Here is a 24,708-nt window from a genome sequence, read left to right as displayed (position 1 = left end):
GAGGAACATACTATGAGCACATGTCGGGGATAGCTTAGGTATATTTGGTCCTGTCTCAGTGCTGGGGACTAGACTAAATGACCTCTCAAATTCCCTTCCAGCCTTACACGTCTGTCATTCTACTCAACATGAATAAGGATGCTATAGACAATCAGAGGCAGAGCTAGACAGAGTCCTGACAGACAGTTTTCTCCAGTCACTAGTCAAATGCCTCCCTTTTTACTAAGCACTGTCCCTCCTCATTTGAATTTTCAGACTACTGGTACAGATTAGAAAGGGGAGGCCTGGTTTTATATGTGTTTGCTTTGAAATCAGATTGTAAAATGAGTAACTTGAGAAGGTTGTTTTCATACTTAAATTTCTCACGTTTAGTTAAAAAGGCACAATAAGAAAATAAGAAAATCAATGCCACAATATCAGAGGGGTAGCTGTGTTAGTCTGTATCCACAAAAACAATGAGGAGTCCGGTGGCACCTTAAAGACTAACAGATTTATTAGGGCATACGTTTTTGTGGTAAAAAACCCACTTCTTCACATGCAAATGCCACAATTACCATTCAAAAACACTTGATGAGGAAAGGTACAATACTGTGTGGATACAGTTAAAACTGACTTTGAATGATAAAAAGGAAAGAGCTAGAGGATTTGATTAATGACCAGGTAATATTAAAAGAAATAAGTATGCACTACAGCTTGACTGAAAAATGACCACACTGGTGTATGGCCGGAGATGTGAGAACAAATTACAAGTACATGAAAGAGTGTAAACACCAAAGGAGAGGAATTGCTTAGGGTGGTCTGAAAGGGACTTGCAAATAAGAAGGAGAGGAAAGTGAGCAAAGGAACAGATCAGATATATCTCAGGAGAGAATTTGTAACAGAACATTTTATCTTAGACTGTGAAATAGACTGGCAATGAGATTATACTGTTTGTAGGGGCAGGGAGGAATACATTCCTTGGGACCTCCTTTCCACCTTTACAATTTTGTTGTAATAAAACATTTCGTTAACAGAACTGTGTTGTTGTTTTGAATTCACTCAGGCATCACATGGTGTCAACTCTGATGGATCCTTTTTCCAAAAAGATAGAAAAGTACCAATTTCTGTCAAAAACAAGAAGTTACAAATCTAGGTGAGATTCTTTAAAATACGTAACCACTGAAATAAGTTACAATCCTGGGGCATACTATGTAGTGAATTTTTGCTGTACACCATAGGAACCATAGAAAGATACCTTTCGAGAGCCCATTTCAGCAACAGCTGCATCCATCGTCTGATGCTAATGCAAGCCATGCAAAAATGAGAGCAGGTATTTCCACACTGCGCATATGGTGGGGTTCTCTCCCCCCCCCACACACACACACATTTTCAAATGAAATGGAGCTGTAAAGAGGAACTTTTTGCGGGGGCAAATTTAATAAAAGAATAACAAACACAAAGCACTTCCTCTTGCCTACAAGCTGCCATATTTCCCTGACTGCTAATAAAGAAGTTAGCGATCAGAATCTTTCAAATTATTTCTGTTCGAAATATTTTGCATTTGCAACGCAGCTTCTGCAGCCTCGATTCTGCAGTGAAGCCATCAATCACTTTGTGATCCTGATGTCAAAAATTCAAAGCTGGATTACCAGCCCGTGATCCCTCCTCCCCACAATCCCATGCAAATCCTGCATAAATAGGTCCAGCATAAGTGATAGCAAGGATGGTGTTCTTCCCCAGGGATGAATGCAATGTCCCAGGGTCTCAAGGCCATAAATCCTACATAAGTCCCTACAATCCTCCTCCATTGAGAGTTTTGACCAGTCAATTCATGAAGTCACAGATTCACTGGCCATGGCCCTGTCAGTTTTTTGCCACAGAGCACTTCTCTGACATAGAAGACTCTTGCTATGTATGCTCTCCATAGCTGGGACCACTTCTCCCACTGAAACCTTCCACTACCCTTCTTCAAGCCAAATGCTTTAGCCCTCAAATATGGATTCAAGCTAAATGAATCCACTCCCCCCCATATAATCAAGGTCTTATCACTCTCCCAAGCTGGACACTCTTGTGCAGTTACCCTGGTACATACCTTCGAAACAGGAAGGGACTGTGAGTTGGCCATTTATACACTGAGTGGGTATGGTATAGCCACACGTTTTATCTTGGTTTTTGCAGAAAAAGAAAATAGTTTCAGCATGCTGTATTCCTTCCTTGAGGTCATTCTGAACTTTTATCTTCCGGCCGTTGTATAACACTGTGGCTTTCTTAACTGGTATTTTACATGGTGCTGAAAAACAATTAATTTGTAAATGGTACTTCTGAATAATAAGAGCTCTATTTAAAAATTGAATGGGCTAGGTCTTTTGAAGAAGATACAGAAATAACATTTGGAGGTAGAAGAACACCCTGTGGCCCATGCAGGTCTGTCCGCTTGCCTAGCTAGTTGGAGTACAGACCCTGTGTGGGATATTCGATAGTGGGCTAAGCAGAGGTGAAAGTAAGCTGGTATGGTACGGTGTACAGGTACACATACCGGCAAGGGGCAGCTTCCCCAGGCCAGCGATTTAAAGGGCCCGGGACTCCCAGCAACGGCTGGAGCCCCGGGCCCTTTAAATCACTGCCCGAGCCCCAGGGCTCCTGGATGCTGCCACAGGTACCACTACCATCGGGCTCCAACGGTGATTTAACGGGCCCAGGGTTTTCAGCCGCTGCTAACACAGCTGGAGCCCCGGGCCCTTTAAATCTCAATTTAAAGGGCCCGGGGATTTAAAGGCTCTGCCTCTTCTGGTTGAGGCTCTGCCCGCTTCCAGTTGAGGCCCTGCCCCCCCCCCCCCCGCTCAGGACTCCGGCACACAGGTAAGTCCTTTAAGTTACTTTCGCCCCTGGGGCTAAGTGACTTTGAAGCACGCTTGGGTGTCTTTGAAAATCTGACTTATTGCAATATGCTGGTTTAGGTGAATATGTGTTCTTGATGAATGTGGTCAAGTGGCTGGTTTCCATAGGTCAGTTGTAGGTGTATCTTTTATTGGGAACATCCAAATAAGCGGCATCTTTGACCCTTTTCATAATTTAAAAGTGTGAATATGTTACAAATAGTCTAAATATTGATGGAAAACAAATTAAGTGACATAATCACAGAAAATGTTACTTCTGATCACAGTAAATGGGGGAGACTAGTGAGGCCAGGTCTACACTAGAAAAGATTTGCTGGTGTAATTATACTGGCAAACCCTTCTAGTGCAGGTACAGCTTACACCATCATAAAACATGCTTTTGGTGGTATAGCCTTTACATTGAGGTTTGTGCCGGTATAGAAATGTTTCTTTAAAAAAGGCGGTGGGGGAGGGGGAAGTGCCCCAAGCAACATTGCAACACCAACAAAAGTTTCCAGCGTAGACCTGACCAGCGTACAATGTTTTCATTCAGTTACGAGAAAGATGAGTAAAAGGGAGAATTCAGACCTAGTGGAAATAGGTGCTTGATCACTGAAGTCAATTCAGTTGTATCCTCTTACACTAGGTCGGATTTTGAAGCAGATAATCATTTCATGTTTTCTTACAGACCTCAGTTTGAAATGTTTGTACTTTCTGCTTTGTTTGGAGATGGGGAACTGTTATAAAGACATCTCTCACGATGGATAGCTACACTTTTAGGACAATACAGGTCAATAGATGGTTTTTAATACAGAGTATATATATTCATACCTTTACAGGTTGGCTTGATGGACCAGCGACCTGTTTTTTCACACCTTGATTCCCTTGGTCCATCTAGCACATAACGAGGCTGGCAGCCGTAATCGACGCTCTCCATATAATGATAGGTTCTGCGAACATGAAAATTTACAAATCCATTTTCTATCCCCATTGGATGTGGACATGTTACATCTGTGGTAGAAAAAACAAAGCTGCGTCAGATGTAGACGTTTAAGACGTATTATATACTGTGGAAAATATGGTAACCTTGAAACTTTCTTTGGTTCCTCTTTCCCAGAGATATACCACGAGAGAAGGTGAACATGTTAGAAAGAAACAAATGTTATTTTGTTTAGAAATATTTTCATTATAATCTATGAATCAGATCCTAAAATAGTGGAATTTGGCACAGGTCCATTGAATTCAATGGAGTTATGCTAATGGAGTTACCAACTGGAGTTACTAATTGGCAGTCTAGTCCTGTATTTCTTAAACTGATGAAATAGTTCACTGCTACTGCTTAGTTAGTGGAATATGTTCATGGACCAGATTTTGATTTCATATCAGTGGACGTTGCTCTTGATTTCCATAAACTTATACAATATCATAGGTTATAGTTACCTTGGGGCAACGTTTTGTTCTACAAAATGTGCCATCTTGAGGTCACTGTCAGCATCTACTTTCATTCATGATTCTGCCTTTCAGAATAGGGTGAATTCTAGTCTATCCAATGTATGCATTAACAAGTTGGTATTTTTTTAGATAGCCCATTTTAAAAAAATATTGTTCATGCTATTTCATACATGTTATTCTAAGAAGCTTTTAAAATAATAAAATAATGTAAATTAGTGATCATATATTTACTTACACCTGCATTCCGGTATATCACTCCAGGTCCCATTGGCCATGCAAGTAGCAGTTTCATTTCCAAACAACGCAAAAGGTGATAAGCATTCAAAACGGATAATGTCTTGGAAGACGGACTCATTTCCAGGCGATAGCTTATGGTAAGAAATAACTCCAAATTCAGAAAGCGAGGGAGGAGGACAAGTCACAGCTGGAAAAACCAGAGCATCATTATTCCACATATGTTATAAATCTAGCTCAGCGATACTCCGACTGAATCTCGAGAGCTGCAAGTGGCTCTTTAATGTGCCTCCTGAGGCTCTTTGCAGCCTATTAAAACACTGTGTGATTTAATTATTAACCAGTCCAGGTTATTAACCAATTGTAGCCGATAAAATAATAATACTTGCTCAGTTATTTTGCTGTGAGAATAATACACCTCTACCTCGATATAACGCTGTCCTCGGGAGCCAAAAAATCTTACCGCGTTATAGGTGAAACTGCGTTATAGCGAACTTGCTTTGACCCACCGGAGTGCGCAGCCCCGCCCCCTGGGAGCACTGCTTTACCGCGTTATATCCGAATTCGTGTTATATCGGGTTGCGTTATATCGAGGTAGAGGTGTATATATATTATACACACATACACATACACGCACATATACACACACACACTAAACATTTCCCATCATACTGTTTAAATATGAATATATAGCACTATAGTAAATGAAACAATGAATTCACACTACAGTGGCTCTTTTGGGTAATGTTGATCGCTAATTTGGCTCCTGAATCACTGAGGACTGAGTACCACTGACCTAGCTGTTACTCCTGCCTTGAGGAACATCGCACAGAACGAGCACCATGCCCATGATGGAATTATGCATACCATCACAGAGAAATATATTTCCCAACCCAATAAGATTAAAAGGCTCAGTGGCATAAGCATTTGTAATTCATGGATTGCTGTAAAATGTTACAGCCTATATAATAATACATAGACCATAACTGCATATTTGTACTTCTCTCATCAAAGTGTTGTATGTCTATGAAGGGTAGATTATGGCAAAACAACACCTACACCAGAGTGGCAGAGTTTCCCTAATATCCTAATTTGAAGCAAAGAGGGTAAGTGACCTGCCCCATCCCCAGGGAATCGGCATCATCTCTGCTCCAGTATTAGAATTCAGGAGTTCCAGACGCCCATTCTATTAAACAGATTATTAAACTACTCTTCTCTTACAATTCACACCCCCCAAAAATAAAAATAAAAATAAAACAGATCACACCATTCTCTCCATGTCAGAGATAGAAGGTCTGATTCTTATTTACACCGAGTCCCTTTACATTGCTCTGGCACTGCTAAGAAGCCTTGGAGTGGATGGAAATATATTTCTGCCCACTTTAAGGGTCTTTAAAAGGCCAGAACGACATAAAGAAGTCTTGAATGTACATAAGAATAAGGCCCAGAGAATTTCTTTTATATATGGGACACATACGTTGGCATTCAGGTCGTTTTCCGCTCCACTGTCCATCTGCCATGCACTGGCTAGTGTCTGTTCCATGGAGAATGTATCTGAAGAGAAAGAGATCCATTTATAAGCAAACTTTGAGACCATTTACATGTAGCAGAATTGAAATAATCTTGACAAGAAAGACTAGTACTTCTCTAAAAGAGACCCACTGCACTGCACCGTAGGGTCCAAATCCTGGAATCCTTCTCTAGTTCAAACACTCATTGATTTTAATGGGAATTTTGATTAAAACCTGAAAAAATTGGCTTTATACTAACACTGCAAGTTTCCAAAAGGCGTGGTTTCACAAGAGGAGAGAACGAATATGAGGCCAATACCTTCCACAGTCAATTATATATAGTATTTGCCATATTGGTTTATATAATTGATTAATACGGTGTATACATGCAAGTAAAGAACATTGATTTGTCATTAATACAGTGGATGGTACAATAAATGGTTTCTTGGGAGCAACGCTCAGTTATCTACGACAAGTACATTGATTCTGTTTGTATAAAATCAGATACTTCAGGGTAGATACCATAGTGCGTAACTTTACCAGTAGACACCAGTCAGCCCAGTTTAATTCTCATGTACATTCCCTCTAATGTCCTTATCTCCAGACTTCCATGAATGTATTAGTGAAAGTCCTTACACTGAGTTTTAATGAAATGCTCATCCTGTTTCTGTCATTTCTATATTACACAGCTGGAAACCAGCAAATGATTGTTAGCAAAACGAGGTCCATCAATCAAATCCCATTATTATACTGAATGTCAGAGGTGCTTGTTCTACTGTCTTTCTCAGAGGAGCAATTTGAATGAAACCATTTACACCAGTGCTTAATTTGTAATGAAAGAGGTGCCGGGGTTCAAGCACAGGGCCGGCTCCAGGCACCAGGCAACCAAGCACATGCTTGGGGCGGCACCTGGTAAGGGGCGGCAAATCTTGGGGTGGCGGGGGGGCAGCGCGGCGCGGCATTCTGCGGGGGGGGAGCACTCCGGCGGCGTGGCCCTTGGCGGGGGGGGCGGCGAGGGGCGCGGCGCTCCGGGAGAGGTTCGGCGGGGGGGGCGGGCTCCGGCGGCGCGGCGCTCGGCAGGGGGGCGGGGCGGAGGGGGGCACGGGGGGGGGGGGTCCGGGGGCACGGCGCGGGGGGGGGGGGGGTGCTCAGCGAGCCGGCCCTGTTCAAGCAATTAGTTGCTGGGGCTCAAGACATTTTTTTACATTCATAACTGATACAGCAAGCACAGAGGGGCCGGGGCTATGAACTGCAAAGCCCAGAGGTGCCAGGCCTCAGCCCTGGCATAAATTAATCACTGATTTACACTTAACAATGAATTCCAGTCTGTGCGTCAGCCATGAATGTCACAGGTGAAAAATATTTGCTAATGAATTATTCCAGCGGAATGAGTCACATGTTTGTCTGACTATTGTCCAAATATCTGTAGTCTTAGATGGATACCTTACAAAGAAGTGATACCTTTATGCTGTACTATTGCTATGGTGATACTTTGATGGACACATCTGGTGTATATATATACACACACACAAGGCTATGCAGAGCTCCATCCACCCTGCCTACATTTTAGTTCTCATTTCCTCTATGCCCCCCTCTTATAGCATAGATTCTACAGAATCCTCTCAGCTTTCTGCTCTGACGTTTCATTCCACACTCAGCTTCATGCCTTTCTCATGGTGCTCCTACATGCAGAAGAGCGACTGTCCTATCCACCTCCAAATCTGTCCCCAAAACTTGTTTCCCTGATCTTATTCGCCTGTTCAACACTATTCTCCTCTCTGACTCTCTCTCTCGCTCTCTATTCCTTCTGATACTTTTAGGCTTTAAGCTGTTCAGAGAAGGATCTCTTATTTCCATGTGGGTTTTTTTCAATGTCAAGTACTCTGTAATGGGGGCCATCACCCCAAAATCACCTTGGTGACTTGGTGACGTGCTGCCATTGTGTCTCTGCCTCAGTTTCCCTGAGTGAAGATTTTAATAAGTCCAGTGAGGCTTGTATATTGAACAGCACCCTTCAGGGGTCTATTTATTCAACCCCAAAGGCAGAACATCACATTAATAGGCCTCCCCTTCAGTATCTGTAGCAGGACAGGGAGGAGGCTGAGTCAGCCTTTGTCTGTCAATGCTAATTATATCCAAGGTTCCTTACGTGGGAGGCCTTCGTGAGGGCCTCCTTACCTGGGAGGCCTTTTTTGGAGTCAGGGCTCTCTTGTCATTAGCTGCGGGAGGGTCTCTCCTATTGCATCAAAGTTCTCACAGAGGCTGACCCTCCCCAGGACAACATAAAATTCTTCTTTTCCCAGGGCTTTTGTTGTTGCCCAGTGAAGACTTTTAAGGTAGCCTGGTTTCTCTGAGATTTATCATTCATAGTCCCTTCTTGTCACAAACTCTCACATCCAGGAGCAATTTTCCTTGTTTTTTTTTTTTTTTTTGCTGGTGACCCCCCATCACCAGCTTCCCCCAAGAAGCCTTCTCCGTAGGTGTGTTCTCCTACTTTCTGGGAACAGTTCCTCTCCCCCGGAGCCTCTGTTCCCCTAGCTAGCCCCCACCAGGCATAGCTTCTTTTATCACACCAGAATGCTTCCCTCTGGTGTAGTTAACTGCCTCCCAGAGCCTCTCAGAGGTCAGCGCAACCCCCGACCCCTTCAGGGGGCCAGCTGCCCTCTGACAGGCACCCTAAGGTGCTATGCAAATAATAAAAACATTGGATACAAAGTGCGCTGATGACATACTAATAATGCAGCTCACACTGAACAGCCTAGTTTGTGTGCTGTTTATTTTAGAGCCATACATTCAGCAGGCCTCCTTAGCCGAATCCACAAAAATTGTGAGTGAACCCACTGCACAGTCACAACATATAATTACATCTATAAACAGGTTGCTTGATGGTGACTGCTCATTTGCATATTGAAAGAGTGGTTAGGTATATTTTGATAGGATATTTCTTTTAAACGTTTCATAGATTCTAGGACTGGAAGGGACCTCGAGAGGTCATCGAGTCCAGTCCCCTGCCCGCATGGCAGGACCAAATACTGTCTAGACCATCCCTGATAGACATTTATCTAACCTACTCTTAAATATCTCCAGAGATGGAGATTCCACAACCTCCCTAGGCAATTTATTCCAGTGTTTAACCACCCTGACAGTTAGGAACTTTTTCCTAATGTTCAACCTAGACCTCCCTTGCTGCAGTTTAAACCCACTGCTTCTGGTTCTATCCTTAGAGGCTAAGGTGAACAAGTTTTCTCCCTCCTCCTTATGACACCCTTTTAAATACCTGAAAACTGCTATCATGTCCCCTCTCAGTCTTCTCTTTTCCAAACTAAACAAACCCAATTCTTTCAGCCTTCTTTCATAGGTCATGTTCTCAAGACCTTTAATCATTCTTGTTGCTCTTCTCTGGACCCTTTCCAATTTCTCCACATCTTTTTTAAAATGCGGCGCCCAGAACTGGACACAATACTCCAGCTGAGGCCTAACCAGAGCAGACTAGAGCGGAAGAATGACTTCTCGCGTCTTGCTCACAACACACCTGTTAATACGTTGTCTACCTACAATTGTTTTCACCCACGTGATTTGTTTCTACAGATTTCTTCCCAGTTTTAATGTCACCCGACAGCACTTCAAAACAAGGGAACAGCTCTAGCTGAAACATCCCTTTATGTAGCGCTGGTTCCTCCAACGTGCTGGTATCAAACATCTGTCGCTGTATTTTCCTTTGCCAATTCCTTTGAATTTATTCTAATCTCCCAAACTGGCAGCACTTTTTCCAACCAGCCATCCCTGGGTAAAAGTGTATTGCACTGCTGCATAAGGAGACCAAATAAGGGTTAACCTCAAGTTTTCATTCACTGTGCAGGGAATGACATAGAAGCAATATTTTCAGTCCCAAGAGCCTAGATTGTTATGGAGCTGTCTCTGATGCAGAAGTTCATCTCATGCTGTACAAAGGAGATTTACACAGGGGGGAGTAGGTGGCACAGATTTTTTTTTTTTTTTTTTTTTTGCATAAAATCAGCCCTGCCATTTGGACTGGTTCCATTTCTGAGAGTCATTCTCCTGGGAGTAGCAAAATCCCCCGCTAAGCTATGGCCAAGGTTAAACAGGGTAAGAGAGAGAGAGACCTGTCCTCCACACCAATTCTTGAATATCTGGGGCTCCTGACAAGTGAAGAATTTTTTACATCAGTTGTTCAGCAGCTCTGACACAGCCATTTCCATATGACCTTGTTTCCCATATTCTCAGTCTGAGTGATGCTGTCTGGAGATCACCTTGTTGATTTGAACTGAATATTGTACTAACATGGGGACTGAAATCTGTCCTATTTCTGTGTCAGCTCAATTCCTGGGGTCTCAATGTCCACTCTAGCTGTCATCCCCCTAATTGTATCTTCCCCAGTTTCACTAGGGCCAAATCCTGATCCCATTGAAAATCTAGGGGAATTCCAGCATTCACTAACAGGGCCAAGATTTGTTCTTAATGATCCAGTTCAGCATCCATTGAAGTCCATGGGCAGACTCCGTAGGAGCAAGTGTGCTTTGAGTGATCATGTTCAATCCACCATTCTGTGTTATTCTGGTGGAAGCATCAGTCATTCGGAGATTTTTTGCCATTATTCTCAATCCTTCCATTGATTTTCTCAGTTTTCCAAGTCTAGTGCAGCTTTCTTATTAATTTGGGGGTCCCAATTTTCTTGTTTTAATTTTTAAATCTAGCATGCAATTTCACTGGATTTCTCTTATATTTGTGCATTTTAAATTGATTGATTTATCTTTCCCATGAGCAGAGGTCCCTCTAAGTGCACTGATTGTCAGGATGAGTTGGGGACACTCCAGCGAACGGATGACGACTGCTTTGGGGCCTGAGTTTTTCAATAATGTAGACCACATTTCTCAGTAGCTTCCTAATAATTTTGAAACACTGCTTTGATCTTCCTTTGCCTTAAATTTGCTGCTTGGATTTAGCCTGATCCTCTGATACAGCATGCAAGGTTGAATTATTCTCCGTCACATAACTCCTCTATGTTATACAAACTTGGAGACAACAAGAAAGCTGGACAAGATGGATGTCTATGGGAACCAATATTGGGGATTTTGAGAATAATAAAGCCAAGTCACTGTGCTTCTAGAAATATTTTATATGAAAAGTGCAACAATTTCCTGGGTTTGTTCTTAAAAAGTATGCTCATTTTATTTATGTATTTTAAGTAGTATCACATTTCATAACAAAATCTCTGCTAGTGGTTACCTAACTACGTGAATCATTGGTCTAATACAGTATAGGAATTTCTATGTTCACCATAATAAAATTTGAAATTTCTGTAGCTTTGCTCAATTAATAAAACCAGAGGATCTAGTTTATTACCTTACTATGTTGAAGTTATTTTTAATAGCATGGTGATGTGAGAACTTACCCTGGTTCACATGAAAAGTGTATCAAACTTTGATAGTTCGTGTCTATAACATGAACTATTCCGTTTATCATGGCTTCAGGATAGGGACATTTCTTTGCTGTTGTTTAAAGATGAGAGGATATTATTATTTCATGATGTATAAAATAAAGCAGTCACAGAATTTAGATCATTTAAAGACTAGTGTCATTCAAATTTCTTCACTTCTTTATACACATTTTCATCACTCTAGACATTTTATATTTGAAATCAAAATACACTTAAGATAGTTTCAAAGTTCTTAGTGATTACATTAGCTTTGACAATTGATTAAGGGCTATGCAAAGCATGAGATATAAATAACTTGTCTGTGATTGAAGTCAATAAAGATTAAAGTTGTCAGGGTCTGACCCTGCTTCCATTTAAGTATAATGGAATTTTGTAAACAAAAATATATTTCTGTAGATGTCATTAAACTCAAAATTATCAATATTTTACTCACACACTTTAAAACAATAGAATAAACGAACCTTCGAATTTTAAGGATGAAACAGCTGAGTTAAAATTTTGGTTATAAACATCATAAATAGTTACAATTTTCAGTGTATACAAAACAACTATATAATTTCAATCTAAACATCTTTTATTTTGGATTAAGGGAATCAACAACAAGAAAAAACAAAAGTAAAGCTCCCAATAGAGAGTGAAGTGTGCAACTCCTATCTAGCAGCAGCAACCCTGATAACAAAATGGCTGCTTACTTTACAGTTTAAGAACTCAACTTTGCGCTCAGTTCTTACAATGTAAAGTCAAGAACACAGAAAATGAAGGCATCACAGCTGCGTAGCTGGATAGATCACACAAACCATAAAAAAGCTTGTGTCAAACCAATGCACTGTCTATCAGCAGCAGAATATAACATCTAGGAATGGTATTTATGAGTTACTTACGTATACATCTCATTTTATTGATAGGCCATTTACCAGACAGAGGGCAAGTATACTTCCTTGAGCCACTCTGATGGCTATAACCAGGATCACAGGTGTATGTAATTTCTTCACCTACATCATATACTCTCTTGCCTACATCAACTGTAGCAAATGGCACTTCAGGGGGCTTGTGGCAAACTGGAAGAAAGGAAGCACTTTCAGTAAAAGGTTTTAGTTGTACTGGGCAGAGGATTTTTGTTTGTATGATTCAGAAGACTCAAGCACAGAGGTCTTATACTCAACTCAAAGGCATTTCTCCAATTGTCTGTCTGTAACTGTCCATAGATCAAAGAACCACTTGATGGCACCCAGTGACACCTTTCAAAATAACACCACCCCTATTTCAGCTTTGCTGATCCTCCTAATATAGTTTAAAAATGACAACACCCTGAATGATTGATCTCCCAGACAGAAAAGAAACGAGAATGGGGCGGGGGGAATAGGGGTGTACACAGAATCCCTGGCATGGGCGGGAAGAATGGAGGACCCTGGGAAGGGCGGAGGGAGGGGGTGTCACACAGAACCCCTGCCATAGAAGGAAAATGGACGACGATTGTATGGAGGAGTTGTTGAGCATACAAATTTACCCTAATTGTGAGCTCAACTGTGAAAAGCGAGTGGAAGTTCATAAAACGTTACAATAACCTACAACAAATGTTGATGGGAAAAGATGCAAAAAAGAGACAGACTGAATTAGTTCAAACAAAAAGACCTCCTGGTATAACTACCAGGCATGATCTTAATACAGTCCTTGAGACAGGAAAAGGGTGGAACCAGAAATCAATGAAACAAAATTGGTGTGTCGGATATCAGGCCTAATCGGTGGACAAAATAAATAAGAGGCTGGACTATTCCTCCCCGTCACTTTTAAGAGTCTTAAAAAGAAAAACACTTTGGAGAGAAAAATTGGCTACTGGAGCGAGTTTCACCATCAAGGCTGCCACCCTCCCCATCTTCTGGAACCCCAGGCCTTTTTTTCATCCTGAGCCTGAAAGAGTTGCTGACCAGACAAGGCCAGAGAAAGGAAGACAGATGACATTGCCACCTATATCAGCTGAATCCCAACCACCACCTGGGATGTGAGACTGTGTCTGTGTGTGTGTGTGACACACACACCTTCGAGAGGTCTTGTCCTTGTCTCACCCCCCTGGTGTGTTCTTTCCTTGTCTCTCACACCCACTCTTGTGTGTGCTTTTCCTTCCCCACCTTATTTCTTCTGTTCTTACTCGTGCCTTTTTCCTTCTAATGAGGGTCTGGTTTTGCTGGCCAAGACTTCATATTTTGCAAAACTGCTGTAAGCCTGTGACCAGAAAAAGACACCCAAAAGCAATGCCCAAAAGAGCCCGAATGCTTGTTCAAGTTTGCTAGGGTTCAGGGTAGCTGATAAGATCATGTGCTGTGCCAGTGTTTTTCCAGCAGCGAGGTTGCAAGTGGGAGTCCACACCAGAGACAGACGCTGCATTTTCTACCTTCTCTATTCTTTTCTCCCCCCTTGTGTGTGGGTTGGTCTTGTTTTGTCTTCTGAGAAATGGGCTCAGACTTTAACAGCAGCAATCATACAATTCCAGCCCATCTCAATTAACTTCTTCTCTTTTCCACCCATAGGACAGTTACCAACTAAGAGACTTTCAGATAAAGGGGGGTTACCATCTAAAGGGAGTGGGAACAAGGGATGTTATAAAGAAAGTCATATTTAATACTTTATATTTCAAATGCTTTAATGGTTTTAACCTTTTATTAAAGACACAAAAAAGGAAAAGATTTTTAATAGTGTGTTTGCCATGGTACTAAGCAAGCTGAGGTATCTGTATACAAAACCCTAAACCTTGTCTAAAACTCTGTAACGTTTAACTCTTTATTCTGTCTAAATTAACACAAAGGGGACATCAGTGCCCCTGACATGTGGCAGAGGGTGAAATGGGGGGCCCACCCAGAACCCCTGCCATGGTGGGAAGGCAGGGGTATGCAGAGGAAAGGGGGAAATAGGGGCACACACCAAATCCCTGGAAAGGGAAAGAATAGGGGACAATGGTATTGGGGAGGAGGAGATAGGAGATACACAGAGCTCCTGGCATGTTGTGGGGAGAATAGAATATCCTGTATGGGGTGGAGGGATGCTATGGGGACACAGAAGTGGGGAGTGGGAAGGTTGCAGGGAGTCTCTGAAATAGAGGGTGATGGTAGGATGGCACACAGGAAGCGGGGCAGTGGGGGGGGAACAGAGAAATACAAGGAGCCCCTGGTATGTGCAATGCCATGCACTCAGCCTACAGAAGCAGTACAGGGTGATAGTTTTCAAGAAAAATTCTAATATTTTGGCCAGACTTTTCCAACTGCTTCCAGAGATTCTGCAAAACCCCCATCTCCACCAAGGTGCTCCCATCCTCATTTTCTACTTACAATAAGGAATATTATTTGCTATGCAAAAGTCAAAGACACTTACCACGTCCTGCAAGAGCACAGTGTGCTAGAGTAACAGTCAACAAGAACAGCACAGAGGGCATTGCTGCTAGTTCCCAAGCCTCCAAAATGACTCTAAAGTAACCGTTTCTTCTCTTAAAATTAGTAGACAGCCACAAGAGGTGAGTTAAATATTAACTCTTCATGTTTGCTCTGATCTAGTAAATAGAAGATAAAAGACTGCTGGTAATATCGGCAGAAATGTTCCTGATGCACATGTATTACAGGAATTCAGATAGTGACCAATTCTGAAGGTCACTCATCTCTGCCTGATGGTTCCCCTGGATTGTGCCCTCTTGAATTTTTTTTCTTTTTCTTTTTTTTCTTTTCTTTTTTTTTTTTTTCAAGAAACTAGGCACCAACTAGTAAGTCATCTCCAAACCTTTCAGGGCCAGTTCCTTGTCAGGTATAAACTGATGTAACTCCATTCTACAGTGACTAAACTGATTTACATCAGCTGAAAAAAAATCTGTGTGATGCTGGCTGACCAGGTCACGCTCGAGTGTATTCAGGTCAATTCACTTGTGTATTAGATCAAAGTGATTGTAAATGTACTTTTGGGTGTTTAAACTTCATAAAACTAACAGGAGGTTACTGATATTATTTTTGCTTCTCTATTCCTGTCATAATGTAATAGGAAACATTTACAGGGTAAATACTTGTGCAACTAAATTACACATCAAAGAAATCTTGTGAAATGCCAATGAAGGACTCTATTGTAAGACTGGGATAGTGATCCAGGAGTTCACATTTGTTACTGCCTTGGTGAAATCTAACTACAGAACATACCACCAGTTTGGGGTGTGTGAGAGGGGTGTCTTCCTGATTTTCTGACAGTCTGACCTGAGACTGGCACTCACCCTCCAGACAGCGTGACGATCTAGCCCTCAGACTTTCACTCTGCATGGGAGAGGGGAACCCTCTGTAACAGAAGGGCTTGCCCTGTGGGCTGGAGAGCCTCTGGTTAAGCCAATCCTGGGGATGTGCAAGTACTGGAGTATTCGGATATCTAGTGTTCAGTACCTTTTAGGTATGTCTCTTTTTGCAGCATCAGCCCTTTCCTTGCCAGCTTCTGTGAGCAGGGCCTGCTCACAGCTTAGCTTTGCTTTATGTTAGCAAAGTCTTGACCATTACTTTAGTTCAGGCCTCAGGCCTCATACTTTTGCGATTGGTGTATAGACATTCATTTTCATTTGAGGTGCATTACTAATATTTCATACAAAATGTAATGCTTAATGGCTAAAATAAATGCTCACAATCTTCCATGAGAAGGTGTATTACTTTCCCTTGCTGAACACTTTGTTTCAGCAAAAGAGTTAATAACATAATTTTAACAAGCTTTTTAGAGTTAATTTGCTTGTGATACCAACTTCACTCTTGTTAACTGTTTAGAAGCACAAACTTTAACAACCATTGCTTCCCATTAACATAACGTAACAAAAGAAAAGTGTAGAAAATTAAACCAATTATAAAATTAAACCAAAATAAATTTTAAATACAGATACTTTGAGGGTAGTTGAGAGTATACTTTCATGATGCTTTGTTATGTTTGGGAGCCAAAGGTGGAAACCCTTTGAAAACATGGAAACCTGTTGAAATTGTTTGGTTAGCTTTATGCATAAATTGTTGTTTTAAAACATTTTGGTTATGACATTCTTATAACTATACTTAAAGGTGCAAACAAGTTTATAAAAAGCCAAAACAAGAAATTAACATTTTGTTAATATTATTTTTACCTTAATGTTGAGGTTTCCCCTTACATTTTTTCTTTGAATAACAAAAAATAAATAAAAAAAAAGTAAAAAACTTAAAAAACAAAACAAAACCGTGCTTGATAAAAGATAATCCTTTTTGGTTGCAATTGCATTATTTGTTGAGGCAGAAATATGTACATATATTTATAACTGAAACTTTTTTGAACTTTGCACAAAAAATTGGTGCTAATAATACTATGATTATACGCCAACCATGATCTCAAAATAGTGTGGTACCACATTTACATATATATTTTTTAAAAAGGGTATAAAATTGACTTTTGTTGCAACAAAAAATAAAAATAATTAAAAATAGTCACGTGACCCACACAACATACAACACAAGACAACAGACATGACATACAGGACAAACTTACAATTAAAAACAAATGGCACCAGAATTCTATTCATAACTATACAAAATAAGGCAAATAAATAAATAAATAAATAAAAAGGGTTAAACATTCGAATAAACAAATTATTTCCTTATTTAAAACTTGTAACATAAATTGATAAAAATATAGTAATATTTGCCAAATTTATTGTATTAATTTGGTAACAAGGAATTTTGCATTGCTTTATATTTAACGTTATTTTAAAACTCTGCTATATGGAAATAAGAAATGTCCATGTTTCAAATATTAGTTAGTGGTTAGGATTAGAAGCCAAGTGTGCATTTCTGTTGCATTTCTGTTGCTTGGCAAACATATCTTCAAGAAAGTTAGGAATAATTCCAGCTGGTGCATTCCTGAAGGGTTAAAATACTTAAATTATTGGATTTATTTAAAGTAAAGTTTTTACCTTGTTTTATTTTTGTTTTTTGTTTTATTCTGTTTTCAATTGCTTTATCTTTTGGAGGTTTCTGTAAAAACCATAACTTTTAACTTTTAAAACAAAGAGAGAGAGAGAGCAGAAGTGAGGAGCAGCAGGGGAAAGGGCGGGGGGTGAAGAGCAACCTAGGAAGGTAGCGAGACCTGAGCCAAGAAAGATTAACTCTATCAAGGTACTGCATTTGGAAGTACAGGCAGCAGCAGTAAGTTTAGCAAACTAGGAAAGCATATAAAGGACAAAACTTAACCAGTATGTAAAAATATTTGAGAAAGAAGGTTCTATTTTCAGATATGAGCGCGGAGTGTGGTTCCGTGGGTCAAAGCAGTTGGGAACCTGCACATTTGGGAATCGCGCCCCTGTTTTTTATCCTGGCTCTGAGAGGAGAGTGGGGGTAGTTACCTGCCTTTGTAAAACTTGAATTTGTTCCCCCCGTGTCTGTTGCTTTTGAGTGCATGCCAAATGGATGGTGGGAGTGCCCTTTTTTGCTGCAGTTAACTGGTTTTGGGCAACTCCGTGTGTTAATGCATCAATTCTAGGTGTTAACCCTCTTAATTTTGGTTTTTTACTTTGAAAATCTTTTTTATTCACTCCCCTGCGATTGAGTCGCAGCTCCTGTCTCCTAATGTGCTCTGTGAACTGTTCCATATTTTCCTTCATCTGATTTACCAATTCTGTGAAAGTATTGTGTGCTACTCTTTCCTTCTGTGCACTTACTTGTCCCGTTCTGACAGGCACCAGTTTGTATTTTTTGTAGGTTCCTTGCAGCTGTTTCCAGTGTTTTATTCTGTTCCTGTGCTGGTTGTCTCTGGGTTGCTTGCCACCCTGCAAGGGCGGTGGGAGCATTCCAGGGCAGTGTAACTTCTTTTGATTCTTTTAACTCTTCCTTTGTTACTGTTACTCGCTTTGCCAAATTTGTGGCATGCTGTTTTAACCATTTCACTGCCCTAGACATTTGTTGCAGAATTCTTGCTTTTTTACTTTTATTTTTTAGAGCCTCGGTTTCTACTATCGCTCTACATATGCCAGTCCATGTTTCCCCACTTTCTTTTTAAAATTCATATGGACCCCCCTTACTGGCAATCCAGCGGGTCCACGAGTTAGCAAGCTCTGTGGGAATATAAAGAGAGGGGATAAGGGGGTTCCCTAGCTCAAGGTTTTCTGCCATGTTAGATCGCGGTTCCTACAGTGGACAGCTCGCTTACTCACCAGATCAGTGGTCGGGGTCACCAGTGTTGTCAGACGCTACCGGTGTGGTGCTCTGCTCTGTTCAATGTTGATATCAATCGGCTGCGTGCGTGTGTTCCCTCTGTGTGCTGCCCCAGCTCTGCGCAGATAGCTCACACAGCAGACCCCGAGAGAACCCCCAATGACCACAGACTCTAGTAAGGTACGAAGACACGTCAGCCAGGTTTATTGTCGAAGAGAAACACGTCTCCAGCTCCCTGGCAAACAAAGTCCAAGGTGCTGCTGAGGTGCGGCTAGCCAGTACTTATGTGCTCCCTGACAATGGACTCAGCTCAGTCAGTGCCGGGACTTTCCACTGCCCACTAGGCTGGACAAAGACATCCACTCAGGGATGCATTCTTATACACAGGTACAAACAAGTTACACATCACTCCTGACGTATTGAGGTGCAACCCCTCTATGTAGCAAGGTACAACCCCTCTACGTAATAAGGTGCCGCCTCTCACCTTGTACATGTTGATTTGAACAAAACAACTCTATCCATCATATTACCCTTTTGGCCCTGTCACTGGTCAGCTTGTTCCTTGTTATCTGTGTGGAACGTGCAAGTATTGGAGTGTTCTGATATCTAGTGTTCAGTACCTTTTAGGTATGTCTCTACTTGCAGCATCAGCCCTTTCCTTGCCAGCTTCTGTGAGCAGGGCCTGCCTCTGGCTCACAGCTTAACTTTGCTTTATGTTAGCAAAGCCTTGACCATTACTTTAGTTCAGGCCTCATACGGGCCTCTGATAAGGGTTTTTGTTTCAGGGCCTCATCTTACTACAAATGGTGGTTCACAGGGGACAGGGAAGAAACCCTGACTGTATTTGGGAATGGACATAAGAGCTCAAGTGGGGAGGAGTGGTTGGGAGACTCAGACTGGAATGGAAGAAGTGCCCTGGGTGGAGGGCAAGAGGAAAGATGGACAATGGTTACAACAATAAGATTACATGGCTCCTCAAGAAAGGCATATGAACATTTTGAACAAGTATCTGTAAATGAAATACAGAATATATGACTTTGATTCCTTTCTTCTCCCTGAGGTGTTATGGAAGGCAGTGGTTCTTAACCAGGGGTCCGGGGCCACCTGGGGGGCCATGAGCAGGTTTCAGGGGGCCACCAAGCAGGGCCAATGTTAGACTTGCTGGGGCCCAGGGCAGAAAGCCAAAGCCCTACCTCATGGGGCTGAAGCCACTGGGGCTGTAGCCAAAGCCTGAGCAATGTCGCTTCGCAAGGGCCCCTGTGGCTTGGGGCCACAGACAATTTCCCTGCTTGCTACCCCGTAATACCGGCCCTGGGTTTTATATGCAGAAAACCAGTTCTTGTGGCATAGGTGGGCCATTGAGTTTGTATAGCCTATTGGGGGGGCTCAGAAAGAAAAAGGTTGAGAACCCCTGATGTAAGGAGGGATTTGAACACAGATGGTGGTGGCTTTGCCCACCTGTTTGGGGAAGGTATTTCACACATACAGAGTAGCCTGGTCACAGTTGTGGGACAAGTAGTCAGATGGAGCACTGAGTCTGGCATCAGTGGCATGGTGGAGTATCTTTGGGTGATGTCGTGTGGAGCCGGGCTGCGTCTATACACACACTCTTACCGATGTCCGTTCTTAAACAGTTTAGCCTTTGTTTTTAAAAAGCATCTCTCTTTGCATTTAAAATACAGACTTTGATCAGCACATTAAATCATCAGAAACATGCTAATCTCTTCAGATCGAAAGTGCTTTTAACAATTTCTGTGCTTCCGCTCTGAGTGTCTTGCCCAAAATATTTACCAAATTCACACAGTCAAAGGATAAAGTGCAGCTTCTCAACCTCTGAGTCTTTTCTCCTATCTGTATTTACATTATTTGTCAGAGTTTTCCTATTCCTCTTAAAAAAATATTTACAAAACAGCTTTACCCTTGCCAAGACCTTTGGGGAGATGAGAAGAGTTTAACCTTTTCCCTCTTGGCTTAACTCCTTGCCAGCCGCTAGCTACTATTGCTGTTACATTCTGACCTATTTTTTTAAAACAACATAGAAACAGAAGGCCCAACTTGCCTGAGTCAAGAGATTTCACCATTCATCAGTCTCCATGGGAGCATTACCCATAACGATCACCAGATGGCATAATATACTCTATTGTGTACAGCACAACTATAAACGTGAGCTGAAAAGCTTTATGTGCTGCTTTGAGACAAAAGATGCAACAGGAAAAAAAATGGACTGAATAAGTGTCACATTAACTGATAACTTCATAGATATTTGAATAGCCAAATGGTCCCATTTTCTATTTATAAATAGCTCTTTATCATTCCCTTGCATATCAAGCTGAATGAAAAGCGTGAGAGAATGCAGTCAGTTCCATAATAACTACTGATACTTTTGAAGCTCTTATTTACCTTTTTATTTTGCAGCAGCAAAGAAATGTTAGAACGCATGCATGTCACACTCAAGAATATTTTCTTCCAGTAAGTGGCAATGACTAGTTAAGGAATAAATATTGTGTTCAGGCTGATATGGGTTCCTCTTGGCATAGAATCAGCAAGCCAATCAAGCTAAAGAAAACCTTTTTTCTCTCTGCATGTGGATGATAGTATTTAATTATACATGTCATCTAAGGCCCTGATCTTGCCATCCCTTTAGCGCATAAATAACTTTATGGGCATGAACATGCATAGCAAGTTACTTCATGTGCACAAGTATTTACAGCATGAGAGCCTAAATTAAAGACAGCATGCCTGCCACAAAATGAACAGGGGAATATGCTTCCTCAAAGAAAGAACAACTTTTTTTCCTTTTGGCAGATGCTTAGGGACCGAATACCTCACTGCTGTTTGTGGTATGCACCTATTGTGAGCAGGTCCATTCTTAAGGTTATGTTGATCTTTTTGTCAAAGTGGGTTTTCAGTTTCTTAGGGAGAGAAACAAAACCAAAATGTAATCCAGACCACGAGTATAATTTTCCTGAAAAGGTAAAAATGAAATTAAGTCCAGAATTCAGGAGATTTAAGAGGATAAAATGGTCCCTTTTGGAAACTGTAGAGCTGGTGGTTTAGTGGTTCTTTAGTTATTGTTTGATCCCTCCAGTTCACAGGTGCATTCATTTTTACACATGAACGTAAGGAAGATATTGAGCTCAATAAAATCTTGTGCAGGGGTTTGTCTGGTTTCCTTTTCTTGAAATAAACACAAAGGGCCAGGTCGCAACCCCTTTCCCCAGGCTGCCAGAGGAAGGTAAGTTCAGAAAGCTCCGGTGTCCTGTGCAGGAATGGGGAGATCCAAGGCCTGGTCTCTGTAGTGAGCACAGGGGACAGTGCACCCCAGTTATTAGCATTACTCATCTTCAGAGCTCCATGTCTGGCACGGAGGTCACGGAAGTCACAGACTTTCTGCGATCTCCGTGACTTCTGTGTGGCTGACCACAGGGCCACCCAAACAGCTGGCTCCGGCACTAGCTGCTCAGGTGGCCTTGGGGACAGCCACACCGGCTGCTGCTCGGGCGGCCCGGGGCAGCCACTCCCCAAGGACCGCCAGAGCAGCAGTCCCGGGACGGCCAGGGCGGTCGCTCCCTGGGGACCATCCAGAGCTGGTGTCGCTGGCCCTGGCCTCCCCAGCAGTACCTCCCCCTTGGGGTGCCGCCCCGCAACGTGGCCCCCCGCCCCCAAGATTTAGTCCAGGGTATTTATAGTATAGGTCATGGGCTGTGAATTTTTGTTTATTGGCTGTGACCTGTCCATGACTTTTACTGAAAATACCTGTGACTAAATCATAACCATACTCATCATAACTCTTTCTAGTTACCACTCCAGCCTGCTTTAGGAGCATTGTAGATGGCAAAGGTATTTATGGGAGAGGTGTCCCATCAAGAGCCTAGATAGCATACCCAACCTGTAAATGACAAGTGGGAAAGGGGGAGGGAGAACTGAACTGTGATGTGACAGTTCCAGCGATCTATGAACTTTCCACAAGAGCGTCTGAGTTTCTATAGTCTGTGTCTCCTTCTCCACGGTCACTATATTACAGAGTGTGCTATGCCTCTGACCCTTCCAGTCTTTCTTGGAGTGCACTTCTCTTAGTGATAGGCCCTGGCTCTCCATTTTGCTCAAGGGGAGCCCCACAACTCTGAGACTGGGTCCCTGACTTCAGCACCTCTGTTTCTCACCATTGCTTCTTCAGCAGGTCCAAATGAGCTTGGAACCCCATTGGAGACTTCCCCTTCTGGGAGCTATGCAACCAGCAAGTATTTGCAGTGACACAGAACAGCCTTTTCAAAACAAGACATTATTAATCAGTAGGAATGCAGTGCTCAGGGATATTGGGTTAAAATGGTAAAGAAATGCTGAACCAGATAACCAAGCCAAGGGAAGCTGGCAGGTTAAGTGAAAGTTAAGCAGGTCCCTCTTTGCCCTGGCCTGGAAGACAGACTGTATGCCTGCAGCAAGCCTCCCAGAGTGGATGTCCTTCTCTGGCTGGGGGAGCATGTTCTTTATACAAGACCCTTAACACCTAGGTCCTTTGTTTCAAATACCAGTCACACTGTTTTCACATATGTTGCCCCAACCCCCAGTTCATATAGGGGAGAGGTTGTGGGCAATTGCCTACCCATATTCCAAAAAGTCCCATTAGCCAGCCGCCATTAAAAGTTAATGGTCTGATCTTTAGTCTTCATTGTATCTTCAAGGCAGCTTTAGTCACATGTTGACAATTCGTGATACTTCATTCATGTCAACCCAGACATGTCTCATCCATGTCCATGACACACTTAGGAGAGCGTCTCTGGAAGGAAATTAATCCCTCATGACCAAGTTGGTAGCAATACAAAAGTGCCTGGGTAAAAGAGTTATACGTTGATAAAAATATGGACATTTCCCTTGTTCTCTACAATAACTAAAAATAAACTCACTCAATTCTGTACCGATTAGGTCTGGTCCCATTTTCTAAACATCAGCCATCATTTAATAGCTAGCTTGACACCAATTAGTCCAAATTTATACATTAACTATCTTCAGCTTCTGCAGCTAGGCAAAAGTCAAGACATGCACCTAATTAAGGGTTGTTCAGTGAAGATCTCTTTCATTTCTTGGGTGAGTGTTTAAACCAAACATGCAGTAACTAGCACTGACCTGACAATTTTTTACTTCATCGGTGACATACAAATAGGGTCTATTTCATAAGTGGTCACTAAAGGAAGTGTTCTCATTAGCAGCATAATTTAGGGGCAAATTCTGCTCTTGTTTACACCACTGTCATTCCAGAGTGGTCTTGTTGAAGTTATTCCACCATTACAGTGGTGTAAGTCGCTCCAGAATTTGTTAGTTCAGCCTTAAATCACTTCAGGCAGCCCCCGTTCAACCAAAAGTGTAGAACCAAAGAGTCCAATTCTTTTACCCTTTAGCCAGGGATGTAAAGGGGCTGTAAAGACAGCGCAGCCAATCACTGGCATCAAGAGATTCCCTGGGTGGCATAGAGCTAGCATAACAATATTATGCTACCCGCAAGCATGAGGCTGCTCTAGTCTGCACTATGGCCAGACCCACAGTATGGGGAAGCACAAAGCCACTTTGCTCCCTTCCTCCTCTAACCTGTAATAACTCTATGAAGCAATGAGATGTGAAGGGATGAGAACTGAAAGAGATACCAAGGACAAAGGAAGAGTACAGTGACCAGACAGCAAGTGTGAAAAATCGGACAGGGGATGGGGGGGGTAATACGAGCCTATATAAGAAAAAGCCCCAAATATCGGGACTGTCCCTATAACATCGGGACATCGGTCACCCTAAGAGAGAGGTTAAAGCACTTGTTTGGGTTTGCGGTTGGGGAAGCACCACATCGGCTTTAAACTTGCCTCTTCCTCGCCCGTCAGACCCGAGACTAAAAACCTGACAACGTGCTCAATATTCCCTTCATGGCTCTGCACCTGCTCCCAATGAAGTCAGCAGGATATATTCCATTGATTTCAATGAGAGCAGCATCTATGTAAGTATGTCTGTATGTATTGTATCATACTACAGTCTTGTTAGCATGC

The 24,708-nt window shown here is 42.1% G+C and overlaps 1 protein-coding gene across 1 annotated transcript; it reads right to left on the bottom strand.

The window, feature by feature from the left end:
• Positions 1 to 470: 470 nt before the first annotated feature.
• On the bottom strand, positions 471 to 19,036 carry APOH (apolipoprotein H). Its single transcript, XM_034790041.1, has 9 exons — positions 18,682 to 19,036; positions 14,874 to 15,048; positions 12,392 to 12,568; positions 11,466 to 11,562; positions 6,019 to 6,095; positions 4,543 to 4,731; positions 3,687 to 3,866; positions 2,072 to 2,269; positions 471 to 1,103 (listed from the first exon to the last, which is right to left on the bottom strand). The coding sequence occupies exons 2-9, from the start codon at positions 14,932 to 14,934 to the stop codon at positions 1,039 to 1,041; spliced, it is 1,044 nt and encodes a 347-aa protein (XP_034645932.1). The 5' UTR covers positions 14,935 to 15,048; positions 18,682 to 19,036; the 3' UTR covers positions 471 to 1,038.
• Positions 19,037 to 24,708: the final 5,672 nt, after the last annotated feature.

The sequence above is a fragment of the Trachemys scripta genome, chromosome 14 (assembly GCF_013100865.1).
Source record: "Trachemys scripta elegans isolate TJP31775 chromosome 14, CAS_Tse_1.0, whole genome shotgun sequence".
Classification (NCBI taxonomy): domain Eukaryota; kingdom Metazoa; phylum Chordata; order Testudines; family Emydidae; genus Trachemys; species Trachemys scripta.
This window is presented reverse-complemented; position numbering and strand designations above follow the sequence as displayed.